The 13548-nt window shown below is 42.8% G+C and overlaps 2 protein-coding genes across 14 annotated transcripts in view; both read left to right on the top strand.

The window, feature by feature from the left end:
* The window catches only part of UBXN2A (UBX domain protein 2A), a 43855-nt gene extending 36340 nt beyond the window's left edge, over positions 1 to 7515 (top strand). For 5 of the 6 annotated variants that reach the window (XM_089922479.1, XM_089922475.1, XM_089922476.1 and 2 more), the window contains one exon: positions 1007 to 5077. In XM_089922479.1, coding sequence (XP_089778605.1) covers positions 1007 to 1199 — 193 coding nt within the window. In that variant the 3' untranslated portion in view covers positions 1200 to 5077. Of the gene's footprint in view, positions 1 to 1006; positions 5078 to 5688 lie in introns of those variants that run through there. The other variant, XM_089922478.1, reaches the window with a different exon arrangement.
* MFSD2B (MFSD2 lysolipid transporter B, sphingolipid) overlaps positions 7408 to 13548 on the top strand; it is a 26287-nt gene continuing 20146 nt past the window's right edge. For 2 of the 8 annotated variants that reach the window (XM_089922471.1, XM_089922470.1), the window contains exons 1-4: positions 7603 to 7805; positions 11380 to 11505; positions 12678 to 12802; positions 13340 to 13463. In XM_089922471.1, the coding sequence (XP_089778597.1) occupies positions 7719 to 7805; positions 11380 to 11505; positions 12678 to 12802; positions 13340 to 13463 (462 nt within the window). In that variant the 5' untranslated portion in view covers positions 7603 to 7718. The other 6 variants (XM_022574345.2, XM_022574347.2, XR_016395310.1 and 3 more) reach the window with 6 other exon arrangements.

The following is a 13548-nucleotide window of genomic DNA, read 5'->3' as shown; positions in this document are numbered from 1 at the left end:
TCTAAATACACACGCATATACTTACATGAACATAACTTTGAGCTACCTTCAAGATAGCAGTGATTGGGAGGACTTCCCTGGTGGCGCAGTGGTTAAGAATCCGCCTGCCAATGCAGGGGACACGGGTTCGAGCCCTGGTCTGGGAAGATCCCACATACTGCGGAGCAACGAAGCCCGTGCACCACAACTACTGAGCCTGCACTCTAGAGCCTGCGAGCCACAACTACTGAGCCCATGTGCCACAACTACTGAAGCCCACACACCTAGAGCCTGTGCTCTGTAACAAAGACAAGCCACCACAATGAGAAGCATGTGCACTGCAACGAAGAGTAGCCCCCGCTTGCCGCAACTAAAGAAAGCCCGCGTGCAGCAACGAAGATCAAATGCAGCCAAAAATAAATAAATAATTTTTTAAAAATCACTGTTATTAAAAAAAAAAGGTTGCAGTGATTATATTACATTATAGTGTTTATTATACTAACTGAAAATCTACGTGCACTGGGTTAAGAATTATCTTAACTAGATTTGAAGCACAGCCTGATGTGGTATTGAAGAGATACAGCCTGTGTCTGTGTAGGATTACTGGTTGGACCATTTCTGATCCATTCAGAGCAAGATATGTAGATATTTCTGTTACAGAAACTTTCAGGCATATGCAAAAGCAAAGATATGATATAATGATCCATCATCACTCAGTTCGCACTGGACTATGTTAAGCAAATACCAGACTTCATATAGTTTCATATGTAGATATTTCAGAATGTGTTTCTAAAAAATAGAGACTCAAAATGTAACTCTAATACCCTTGTCACATCTAAGATAAGGAATAGTAATTCCTGACTATTATCAGGGGTGAACCTTTAAAAGATAGCCCAAGTGAGTAGTTACATCAACATAATTTGATTATTCTGGATTAACATAGCCAGGTATCATCACAAGTTATTACCTTAAATTAACTAATTCAGGTTTTCATAAAATTATATTAATAGTTTGTGCTATTTTACAGGGTAAGCCACATCAAAGACTTCATCGAAAAATACCAAGGATCACAAAGAAGTCCTCCCTTTTCCCTGGCAACAGCTCTTCCTTTCCTCAAATTACTAGATGAAACACTCACACTGGAAGAAGCCAATTTACAGAATGCTGTAATCATTCAGAGACTCAAAAAAACCGCTGAACCTTTTAAAGAACTTTTATAACATTGATTTTTGATACACTAAGTGGAAGGTTTCCAGAAAAATGATGGTCATAAGTGGACATGCACACCAAAATGGGGGGGAAGTCAGATTTGCTGAGCTTTGCACTATTTAACTCCCTCCTGATGAGAAGATTTTAAAATAAGTACAAGTTAGGAAAATAAACTATGACTGGAAACTATATTCAATGAACTTTTCCCAGAAGGCTACTCAGAAAGAAAAATAGACTTATTTTCAAATACCAGTTACTTAACGTAAGATATATTAAATAACTATATCATTTAAAATCTTAATACGGTATAAATTAGCAAATATGTTCATAGCATCTTTCATTCAAACATCATTCCCAAACAGCAGTGATTTGTTTAAATGTTAGCTGTCTCAGATTTTTTTAAATAGCAATACATTAAAAAATTATACATGGCAGGTTAAAAACATCAATGCAATTTTTTTATATCTGAGATACAATCAAAAGGCTGGAAGGAACTGCTTTCACCACAGCTATGCCTCACCCTCAGAAGTGTTCCCAATTTGCATTGTCTAATGGCAAGATACACTCAAATATTAACTTGGCAACAATATCTGGGATGTATTTTCATTTAAGAATAAAATTGTGTGGCTTAGTATAATGTCAGTATCAATCTGCTGACATACATTTCAACATTTTCGAAACGTATAAATTTAAAAGAATTCTTTTTTCTCTAGGAACCGCAGTTTATCCCCTACTTTATTTTTTTTCAGAAATTAGGGGTTTGGGGGCATCCCTGGTGGCGCAGTGGTTGAGAGTCCGCCTGCCGATGCAGGGGACACAGGTTCGTGCCCCGGTCCGGGAAGATCCCACGTGCTGCGGAGCGGCTGGGCCCGTGAGCCATGGCCGCTGAGCTTGCGTGTCCGGAGCCTGTGCTCCGCAATGGGAGAGGCCACAACAGTGAGAGGCCCGCGTACTGCCAAAAAAAAAAAAATTAGGGGTTTGTTCTTAGTTAACATTTGGAGCGGGCCATTTGTTTGCCACCACTCACGTAGAATCTAATGCTAGTGTTGTCGCGTTACTAATTAACATTTTTTAAATGCGTCGTGTAAAGTATGGTTTTCTATTTCATACATCACACAGCCCATTTATATATTAAAGGATTTATTACATTATGATGTCACTAAGGAAAACATGCTAGATTTTTAACTAAAACTGGTTACACTTCAGTATTTCCCTGTCAGATTAAATCCCCTTGCCTGACAATAAGTTTAAGAAGCTTTTTGCAGACAATCTATTGAATCGTATTTAAAGTGAAATATACATTGAATGTGCCAAGGAACTAAGTGGCCATGCCTAACAGCAGTTAATGTTCATAGGGTGCTGGATGTCTGCTGGAAAGAGCAGTCCTCAAACTTTTTGGTCTCAAGACCTTTTGTTTATGTGGGTTATAAATACTAATATTATATTTAAAATAAAAAAGTTATAAAATATTCATTAAAAATAATAAACGTGTTAATATAAAGAACATATTTATGAAAAATGTCTATTTTCCAAAATTTAAAAAGATTTAGTGAGAAACGTGGCATTGTATTTCATTTTTTCTAAATACCTTTACTGTCTGATTTAAAGAAGACAGATGGAATCTCATCTGCTTCTGTATGTCTGTTGCAGTATCACACATCATGTAGCCTATAGTAAATGCTACTGTACATTCATGAGAAAGTGAAAAAAAGCAAATAACGTCTTAGTATAATTATGAAAATAGTTTTGACCTTGCAGAACCCTTGCAAGAGCTAATCTTATAAAGCAGTGATTTGCAGTGATTCTCAGGCCTTAATATGTAAGAATCACTTGGGAAGCTTTTCAGAATGCCTATTACCTGCCACCTACCACACACATTTTAACAATTCATTGTATTTGGGATGGGTTCCAGATGTCTACATTTTTAATCCCAAGTAATTCTTAGGTATGTAGTAGGAGAACCAGTCTTCAGGAAATCCTGCACTAAGCTTCCACCCTAATAAAATAAAACCTGTGTGCTGCATCATGGACAGTGCAAGACTCAACTGAAATCGGACTGTTAGACCTTTAAATTTTATTGTAGTCCACCAGTTTGTTCTTAGACTGTCCTCCCACCCTTTAGTTCTGAACTAATCATGAGATAAACCTGTGCTTTATCTTCTGTAAGCACAGCTGAGACAAGGCTGCAACATTTAAATGAGGTTTTTATTAAAGGCTCAGGGATAACAAAAGGGAAATATACACATAACTAGATGACCTGATTTATAAGATATATCTTATGTTTGAAGTTCATTTTGAGAATGCTTCCTTTTCTAGCTCTCAGCCTTCTAGGTGGTAGAGGTCTTTTTATCAAGAAGAGAGGGAGAACAAAGGAGAGCCTTTTTTCCTTTTGTCATTTACCCTCAAAAATGAACAGATATATAATAGAAAATATTTATTGTCTGTAACGTTTACGTCTGTGGTAGAGTCGTCTCTTTAGTAAAACAAAAATAATGGCATTCTTAAAAAAAATGAGGGGATGGTAAAATCAGATGTAACGTAAGTCATTGTTAATATATTTTCAAGAATCTGTAAGAAAATGTTTCATGTAGGCCTATCATGAAGCATTTTATAATTTTCATTTGCATAAATATAAGTCAATTTTTGATTCTCCATATATTTCTATAAAGGGGCTTCTTGTTGGAAATATTTTTCTTGTACATATAAAAAGGCCTCCTTTGTGGATTTTCCAGTTTATAGTAATAACCAGAAGACACAGAGGTTTTCTTGTGTGTACATGCAGAATACACCCCAGTGAGAAGTTCTGTAGAGAAAGACCTGTCATCAGCAAGAACCCTCATTTTTGTAACTGTGAAAACTCTAATGTGGATGATATTCTTAAAGGTTTTCTAAAGTGAGAACCATCTGATAAAGCTTTTTACATTAAAGTTTAAAATTCTAAAGTTGTTAATTAAATATGTAGAATACCCAAAACATGTTGACTTTAGAAAACAAACTGAATTTAGCAAGGGAAGGCAAACTTGAAAATAAAGCCAGCATCTTAGATGTGGAATATAATTTGACCTAAGTAGTTGTTTCAAAAGTGGCATCAATCAGTTTAAAACCATTGTTGGGGGTGATATGCAGAAGTACATATCTAATTTTACAGATTCTAATTTATTGGTTAAATTACTATGCATTATCCAGGTTCTAAAGGTGATCTTATTTATTTTATATACTTCTGTCATTCAGAATACTTTTCATTATACTTAATTGTGTTGAAATTATGTATGCATCTATTTCAGTGCCTTAAAGTATTTTGAAAGCAATCTTGCTAATGGTTAAAGAACTGTTGTCTTGAAGATGAAATACTTACTGTTCATTAAAAGGATCAGTGAGATAATTTACATTTGTTTGTTATGAAATAGTTACATATGGATGCATTTGTCATTTTTATTTGGCAAAGTCATTCAGTTTGAGAATCAACCAACATTTATTAGGTGCTTTCTGTTTGCCAGGTACTTTAACCAATGTTACTTTCATTTAGTACTCAGAAGTGTTAAAATGTGATATTTTTAATACTAACTCAATGGTTGTGTTTATTTCTTACACCATCCTTTGTGTCCTTAGTTGAACTAGCATGAAGACTCCTTAGTAAGATTTACCCCTTTGCTCTTAGTACAAACCATTTAATTTAAACATTGCTCATCACACTGAATCTTCAAATAGAAGTGGCTTATTCAGTAGACTAATATTTGGCTCTTTGTCACTTGATTTAACTGTATGTTTTTTGCACAGATAATTCATATTCATTGGAGAAAATTATACAGTTATGCTACAATGATCTTTAGCTCACCTGTTATTCCACCATTCAGAGATAACCACTAATAACATATTGGTGTGCATCCTTTCAGATGTTTTGAAGTGTATCAATCTTTAGTTTTGTTTCAAAAGACAGGCTTCTTGATTATTGTCGGCCTGTTTTATTTATTGAAGCCTATTTGTCTTTAAAAATTGCATTAGGAATATACCATCACTTTAAGCAGAATAGTAACTGTTAGGGAAAAAAATGCCTTTTAGTTACATTTCTGTGCAAAAAAGGGAGGGAGGTGTTTTTTGTTTTTATTCTGTTGCCCACTTCCCTTCAAAAGTAAAATTGTGGTAGTACATGCAACACAGTATAAGTATTGTGAGTGAAGTGTTTCCAAACCTGCTGAAATTGCATATAAAGTGTTGTGTTCAAACGTAAATTATCCAAAGAAACTCATCTTGAGTTTGTTTAGTTCCCAAGAAATTAAATATTTAACACATGCATTATCTAGTTATCTTTGCACTATTTGCTAGGGCTGCAATCAAGGAAACTGAAGGTACCCATTTTCTAGATTAAGGAATTGAGGCATAGAAAATGGGATGACTTGCTTTATACTGGGTAGTGTATACTTTCAGGTTAGATTTAGCTGTAATGGGAAATCCAAAATAATAATGGCTTACAGAATACATTTTATTTTATTTCCCATGCAGAAGTCCGGAGGGAAGCAGTTCAGAGCTGCTAGATCAAAAGTCATGACTCCAGTATTGTTAATCTGCGGATCTCAGCACCAGTTAACTTGAGGTCTTCAGATAGCCTGTTGGCACCAGCCATCACATTTGCATTTCATCATTTCATCCAATAGAAGAAGCATACCCATTCCCTTTTTGAAAAAAGCTATTGAGATGTAATTCACATACCTTACAATTCACCCATTTAAAGTGTACAACTCAGTGTTTTTTTAGTATATTCACAGGACTGTGCAGCCATCACAGTCTGATTTTAGAACATTTTTATCTCTGAAAGAAACCCCATTGGGCTTCCCTGGTGGCGCAGTGGTTGAGAGTCCGCCTGCCGATGCAGGGGACACGGGTTCGTGCCCCGGTCCGGGAAGATCCCACATGCCGCGGAGCGGCTGGGCCCGTGAGCCGTGGCCGCTAAGCCTGCGCATCCGGAGCCTGTGCTCCGCAATGGGTGAGGCCACAACAGTGAGAGGCCCATGTACCGCAAAAAAATAAATATAAAAAATAAAAGAAACCCTATTAATAGTCTTTCTCCACCCTCAGTTCTAGACAGCCACAAGTCTACATTCTTTCTATAGGTTTATTTATTTGGACATTTTCATGTAAATGCAATCATACAATATGTGGTCTTTTGTGACTGGCTTTATTCACAACATAACGTTTTCAAGGTTCATCCATGTCGTTTTTATTGCTGAATAATAGTCCATTGTATGAATATTCCTAACATCCTAAATAGCCATTAGTTGATGGACATTTAGGTTGTTTCCACTTTTTAGCTATTAAAAATAGTGCTGCTATGAACATTTGTGTTCAGGTTGTTGCGTGATCATGTTTTCATCTCTGTTAACAGCCTCAGGAGTGGAATAAATGCTGGGTCATATAATTTCATACTTAACTTTTGAAGAACTGCCAAACTTCTCCAAAGCACCTGCACAGTTTACATGCCCACTAGCAATGTGTGATTTTCCATATTCTCCCCAACGCTTGTTACTGTCTTTTTATATAATTATAGCCCTCCTAGTGGAGTGGTATCTTGTAGTTTTGCATTTCCCTAATGACATGAGTATCTTTTCATGTGCCTTTTGTCCATTTGTCTGTCTTGGAGAAATATCTATTCAAATCCTTCACCTAATTTTTAATTGGGCTATCTTCTTACTGTTTAGTTTTGAGTTCTTTATATATTCCGGTACAAATCCTTATGATTTGCAAACATTCCTCCCATTCTGTGGGTCGTCTTTTCACTGGTTGCACAGGTTACAACACAAAGTTTTTCATTTAGATGTAGTCCAACTTATGCTTGTGGCGTCCTATCTAAGAAACATTTGTCTAACCCAAGATTGTGAAGATATGCTCCTGCTTTCTTCTAAGAGTTTTATAGTTTTAGCCTTTACACGTAGGTCTGTGATGGGTTTTCAGTTAATTTTTGTATATGATGTGACCCCTTCCCTTTTAAGGACCTTTCTGGGAAATTGCCTACACCACTCAGCTTTTATTCACTGGCCAGGACTTAGTTACATGGCCATACCCATTATCTGCATGAGGCTGGAGAATGTGTATTTCGGGCATCCTGTATCAATTTTTTAAAGAGGGTTGTAAGCCTACTCAGTCATAATCTTAGTCTGAGCAGGTCAATTCTATTGCTTCGTTTTTCTAATGAACTTGTTTGTCGACTTTCACGAGAATTTAGCAGGCGAGATTAGCGCGAACGGCCGCTGGCTCTCATTCCCTCGGAGACCTACCCCAAGGAAAACGGTCCCGAGTGACTTGGCCAGCCTTTCCCCCGGCAAATGTGGGCTCTGGCGTTTTTCACTTCGGGAAACCGAACCCGCGCACTTCGCGGCTTCCCTGTTTTCCCGCGCGTTGCCCCCGGCCCGGGGCGCGCCCGCTAGCCCGCCCCTCTTCGCGCCGCGCCCTCTCGGCCCGGGAGCCGCCCTCCCCGCGGGGGCGGCCGGGCGATAACACCGAGGGCGACGGCCGCAGTGCGCGTGCAGCCGTGCGCAATGGCAGTGTCCCCCGAAGGGACCCCGGCCCCGCCAGTTGAGACGCTGCCGTCCCCGCCGGAAGCGCACACCTTGGAGCCCGGTTCGGTGAGTGCAAAGCGAGGGGAGCGGGGGCTGAGCTGGGCGCAGAGCGGGCGCTGGGTCGGAGGGGCCCCGGGGACCTTCCGGGCGTCTGGGCGTAGGCCTTCAGCCAGCCTCGTCAAGCCTCCAGGTTGTTGAACTGCCCCTGGTGGAGTTTGACAGTTGAGAGCCGAGACGCTTGAGGGTGATCGGGAGCCCCAAAGAGAACAGGATGGGAAACCGAGTCCTAGACAAGCGAAGTAAGCTGCTGATTCCTTCACCTAGTCAGGCAGGGCCAGGGCCAGTCTAGGGCTCTTGTCCACCGCACTCCAGGTCTTCCCCAGGCCCCCTGCACCCTGGGCAGGCAGGACGCTGAGTGGCGTGAGGAGGCTGCCTCCCTTCCCCAGTCTCCGGGCAGGTGCTGCGGGCAGCCACAGCGACCCTCTCAAACCTGGCTTCCTCCAGGCGCCGGGCTCTCCTTGAGGAGACTGCCTCTAGAGATGTCCTTCCTGGCAACCAGGCTCCCAAGTGAGGGTAGCGGGCAGGCGGGAACCTAGGGGCGCCCTCAGCCCCTCGCATTCCCCCTCCCCCCACCCCCTGGATGGGGCTGGGGCGCATGTCATTCAGGGTGGCTGTGTTGGAGAGGAGTTAGGACGTCTGAACTTTCCTGATGAGTGCAAAAATCCACTGCCCGCCCTGTGCTCAACGCGTTCATTCTGTCTGTGGCTTCAATTCCCTATGCTGACTCAGTGCTTCCTCTCCAGCACCTCGGAGCAAAAGATTGTGGCCTCCAAGAAAGCAAGCAAGATTAAGAGGCCCTCTGGGGACTCTCACTTCCCAGGGAAATTTAGAAACTCAGGGTGAGAGGAATAGCTAGAGGGGAAACATGGTCCATGAAATGCTAGCATTTAATTCTCATAACAACCCTATGAGGTGTATTATCCCCATTTTAAATGTGAGGAAATGAAGCTCGGCACACTGAGTACCTTGTCCTGGGTCACACAGCTAGAAATGGCAGGCAGAATTTGCATTCAAATTTGTCGAATTTGTCTAACTCTGAAACTTGATCTCAGTTGACTGTGAAGGGTTTATGTTTTAAGTAGGTAAAACTGCCTTCCTCAAGATTCCAAGATTGTATCATATACCTAGTTTCAGCTGGAATGTCTGTTTCAAGTGCCTTCTATGTATCAGAAACTTGATAGGTATGTTTAGTGGGAAAGCAGAGTCCCATTATGGAGGGGGCAGGGTGGGGGGACAGTTATCATGTTGGATTCTGCCTGTTGTTAAGCTTTCTGGAAGTTGAAATAGCGTTCACAAAAATATCAGAAAAGGAGACCACATCCTGCCTCATGTGTGGGTAGGAAGAGTGCAGAGGACTTGATAAACCCTTATCTGGGAAGACCTTCCTTTCATTTGGGGTGTCTGGCAAGATACAAAAATGGGTGAAGCCATGGTCCTCTCCACTCCCCCTCCCATCTCCGGGCAAAAGATGAAAAAGAAGGATTCCCAGTGTCTATGGAAGAAATAGCACTTTCCACAGTGTCTTCATGGCATTTATTCTTTTAACAAATATATATATATTGTCTATATGCCCAGCATTGTTCTAGATACTGGGGACATGGTGGTGAATCAAAGTTATATAGTTCATGCTCTCAGAGAGTTTATATGCTGGTGGGGAGAGGCAGGAAATGAATAAGAATATATCCTGTAGTTAGTACAATTGAGAGAGAGATTTGGGTGGTCAGGGAAGCCCTCTCTAAAGAGATGACATTTAGGCTTCAGCCTGAATGGCAAGGAGTCAGCTCTTGCAAAGACCGGAAGGAAGAGCCTTCCAGACAGAAGGGACAGGAAGTGCAAAGGCCCTGAGGCAGCAACAGAAAAGGTCATTTTGAGTAACAAGAAGGAGGAGGCTACCATGGTAGAGCTATCTGAAGTGAGGTGGGAAAGGGAGTGGGAGCTGATTGGGTGGGCGCCTGTAGGCAATATGGGAAGGACTTGGAGTTTTATTCAAACTGTAATGGCAAGCTGTTAGAGGGTTTTAAGCAGAGATGAGGCACAATCTGATTTATGTTATGAAAAGATCAGTTGGGCTGCTGGACGGAGAGTGGATAGTAGGGAACGAGAGTAGAAGCAGAGAAGCCACTTAGGAGGCTCTCACTGATAGATTAGACAGGGGAATTGGGAAAGAGTAATCAAGGATGACTCCTAGGTTTGTGGTCTGAGCTGCTGAGTGGACATTGGGGCTATTTAATGCAATGGGGACGACAGGGTTAAGAGGTTAAGACAATGGGATGGAAATCAGGAGCTGTGTTTTGACCATGCTAAGCTGAAATGCCTGTTTGGCAACCATGTGGGGCTGTGAGTAGACAGTTTAATTTGAGTCTGGAGTTCACTGGGTAGCTTAGGGATATATATATATATGGATATATACATACACACACATATATTTGGGGTCATAAGCATTACTTCATTTTAGTGGTGGGTTGGTAAACAGTCTCTCCAGAAAAACAAAACTCTGATTTTTGCTGTTTACTGATTTCTGTGGTGTAAATACTCTCACCATGGCCGATTTCAGGCTGCCAGTAACCACTGGCTTGCAAAAGTCCTGAATATTTAACAATCAGCTCCTGGAGCCATTACCTCATTTGCTCATCAAAACATCCGGCACATATATACAATGGAATATTACTCAGCCATAAAAAGAAACAAAATTGAGTTATTTGTAGTGAGGTGGATGGACCTAGAGTCTGTCATACAGAGCGAAGTAAGTCAGAAAGAGAAAGACAAATGCCGTATGCTAACACATACATATGGAATCTAAGAAAAAAAAATGTCATGAAGAACCTAGGGGTAAGACAGGAATAAAGACACAGACCTACTAGAGAATGGACTGGAGGATATGGGGAGGGGGAAGGGTAAGCTGTGACAAAGTGAGAGAGTGGCATGGACATATATACACTACCAAATGTAAAATTGATAGCTAGTGGGAAGCAGCCGCATAGCACAGGGAGATCAGCTCAGTGCTTTGTGACCACCTAGAGGGGTGGGATAGGGAGGGTGGGAGGGAAGGAGATGCAAGAGGGAAGAGATGTGGGAACATATGTATATGTATAACTGATTCACTTTGTTATAAAGCAGAAACTAACACACCATTGTAAAGCAATTATACTCCAATAAAGATGTAAAAAAAAAAAAATCCCTTGAAGTTGGCAGGAATATCCATTTGACAGATGAGGCTTAGAGAGATAAAGTGATTTATTCAAAGTCCACACAGGAAGCTGGTGGCAAATTTAGGGGCCTCCTGACCCCCAGTTCACTCTGGCTTGCTGACTTGGAGAATAAAACAGACTGCAGCAGGAAGCACTGTGGGGAAATATAAGGAAGAACTTCTCCCTGGAAATGCTTAGAGGTCATGGTTTAGGACTTTTTTTTTTTCCTTTTTCTGTCTCACTTCCTTTTAAGATGATTTGGGACAAATTAGGACTGAGAGGTTGCTGGAAAAGCCTTCAAGACATAGGGACCTCAGGATGCTTTTGGAAGTCAGGGGGCTGGAGGGAGCTGTTGTGTGTCTGTGGGGGCTTAGCTCCTGTGTCTCCCCCAGGACAGCGGAGCTGGTCGCCTCTCATTCTGTACGAAGGTGTGCTACGGCATTGGAGGGGTCCCCAACCAGGTGGCCTCCAGCGCCATAGCCTTTTACCTGCAACTTTTCCTGCTCGATGTGGCCCAGGTGAGTGTGGGCAGCAGCCTCGGGGGCCCCCTGCTTCCATCTTCCTTGGTGTCTGGTCCTTTCACCCCACCTTTACTTCCACCCCCATCATCCTTGGTAGATGGTACTTCTGACCCAAGCCTGAGAAAAAACCAAATGCTATTGAGGGCAACCTCCTCAAGGATGTTTACTGCAGGCTGTTTGTAGTGGAAAAGTGGGAAACAACATGAATGCCCCCAAATATAGAAGTAGTTGGAAAATAAGTTGGGCTATATCCACATAATGGACTACTGTGTAGTCACTCAAAAGAATGAGTTAGATCTATACCAGTTGACTCAGAAGAATTTCCATGATGCACTGTCAAGTGGGAAAAGTTAGTTTTAGAGAAAGGTATATAAAATGATCCTATTTTAGCAAAACAAAAACATGCCCCATCTATGTGGGTGCATGGGTATATGGATGTATATACATCTGTACATGATTAAAGGATGAGCATGGGGAAAGTAAATTCCGGAAGGATATCCGCCAGAGTGTTAATGTTGGCTATAGGAGGGAATGGTGGAGGATAGAGGGTAAACAAAAAAGAACTTTTTAATAAGGTATCCATCATTTATTTATTTATCTTTCTGTGATTTTTAAAAATGACGCTGATACGGTCCCATTTGTGTAAAATTATAAATTGCAAATGCACATAAGGAAACGCAGGACAGGATGATCAAAATGTTCCTGGCAGTTGTCTCAGGATGGTGGGATTTCAGATGAGCTTTGATCAGTATTCTTCTGTACTGTTTGAATGTGTTTATAATGAGTGTATCTTTTGTGTAATCAGAAAAATCAATAAAACGTTTTCATTGTGAAACACAAGGTCTGCCTTTGACTGTCAGCTTCAGTGCACCCTTCTTGCACTGAGCCCTTCAGGGGAAGATCTCTCAAGTCTTCTCTGAAAGTGACCAGGCATAAGTATAACAGGAATGTGCTAGGGAACAGCTATCACTCCCTCCCGCTTCTCTACTGGTGCACATATGCCCTCGGAGCTCTCTGGATTCCTGTCCTGGGGAAGAGACCAAAAAACCTTTGCACCGTGGCTCTGGCCCCTGCCAGTTTCCCAGATCTTCCTTCTGATGGGCGGGCAGGCCTAGATACCCTCTCTGACTCTGCCAGGCCTTGCCTATCCCCTCCCCTGTCCCTTTCAGATCCCTGCTGCCCAGGTGTCACTTGTCCTGTTTGGAGGGAAGGTGTCTGGGGCAGCTGCCGACCCTTTGGCTGGGTTCTTCATCAACAGAAGCAGAAGGACAGGGTCTGGACGACTCATGCCCTGGTGAGCAGCCCCATGGTCCTCAGGATCCTGGCACCCACCCCTGGCTTGAGGTCACTGTGTTTGTCACATCTGCTTCTTAGTGGATGGTTAGAAGACAAGTCTGGACAGTAGGTGACAGGAATGGATTGGGTCTGACTGAGTCATGCAGGTGTTCATAGACCTCTCCCTCACCTGGTGGCACAGAGCTGGACAAACCCTCCAAGAGTCGCTGCCCTGGCCCTGGGGGTCTAGGAATGCGGCCAGGCTGAGCTGGGTGTATTGGAAGGTCTCACAGAGATGTGACTTGCCTGTGCCCCCGGGCCCCCGGAACAGGGAATGGCACAACCCAGCCACTAAGTGCCCCAGCCTCTACTCCTGGCTACCTCCTCGCCCTCGGCCACCTTGCGCCCTCCATGGCTCCCACCCTGAAAGCCCCAGCCCAGGGCTTCTCCAGGGGCCGAGAGCTTGAACCCAGAGGGGTGAGGTTGCTCCAGGCCCAGCCTTTGCGTCCTCTGTCCTGGTGCCACGGGGCGCTCCACCTGGGCTGTGCTTCCACAGGGTGCTGGGCTGCACGCCGTTCATTGCCTTGGCCTCCTTCTTCCTATGGTTCCTGCCCCCCTTCACCAGCCTGCGTGGCCTCTGGTACACAGCCCTCTACTCCCTGTTCCAGGCCCTGGCAACGGTAAGCAGGTGGCCCTCTTCCTCGGCCTGGACTCCTGGAACCCCAGTGCTGGCTGGAGGCCCCTCTGAAGTGTGTGTGTGCTGGG

Source organism: Delphinapterus leucas, chromosome 13 (genome assembly GCF_059928025.1).
Source record: "Delphinapterus leucas isolate spDelLeu-1000000601 "Yukka" chromosome 13, BTC_Dleu_Yukka2, whole genome shotgun sequence".
NCBI lineage: Eukaryota > Metazoa > Chordata > Mammalia > Artiodactyla > Monodontidae > Delphinapterus > Delphinapterus leucas.
The sequence above is the reverse complement of the archived record's forward strand: the minus strand, read 5'-3'. Positions and strand labels throughout refer to the sequence as shown.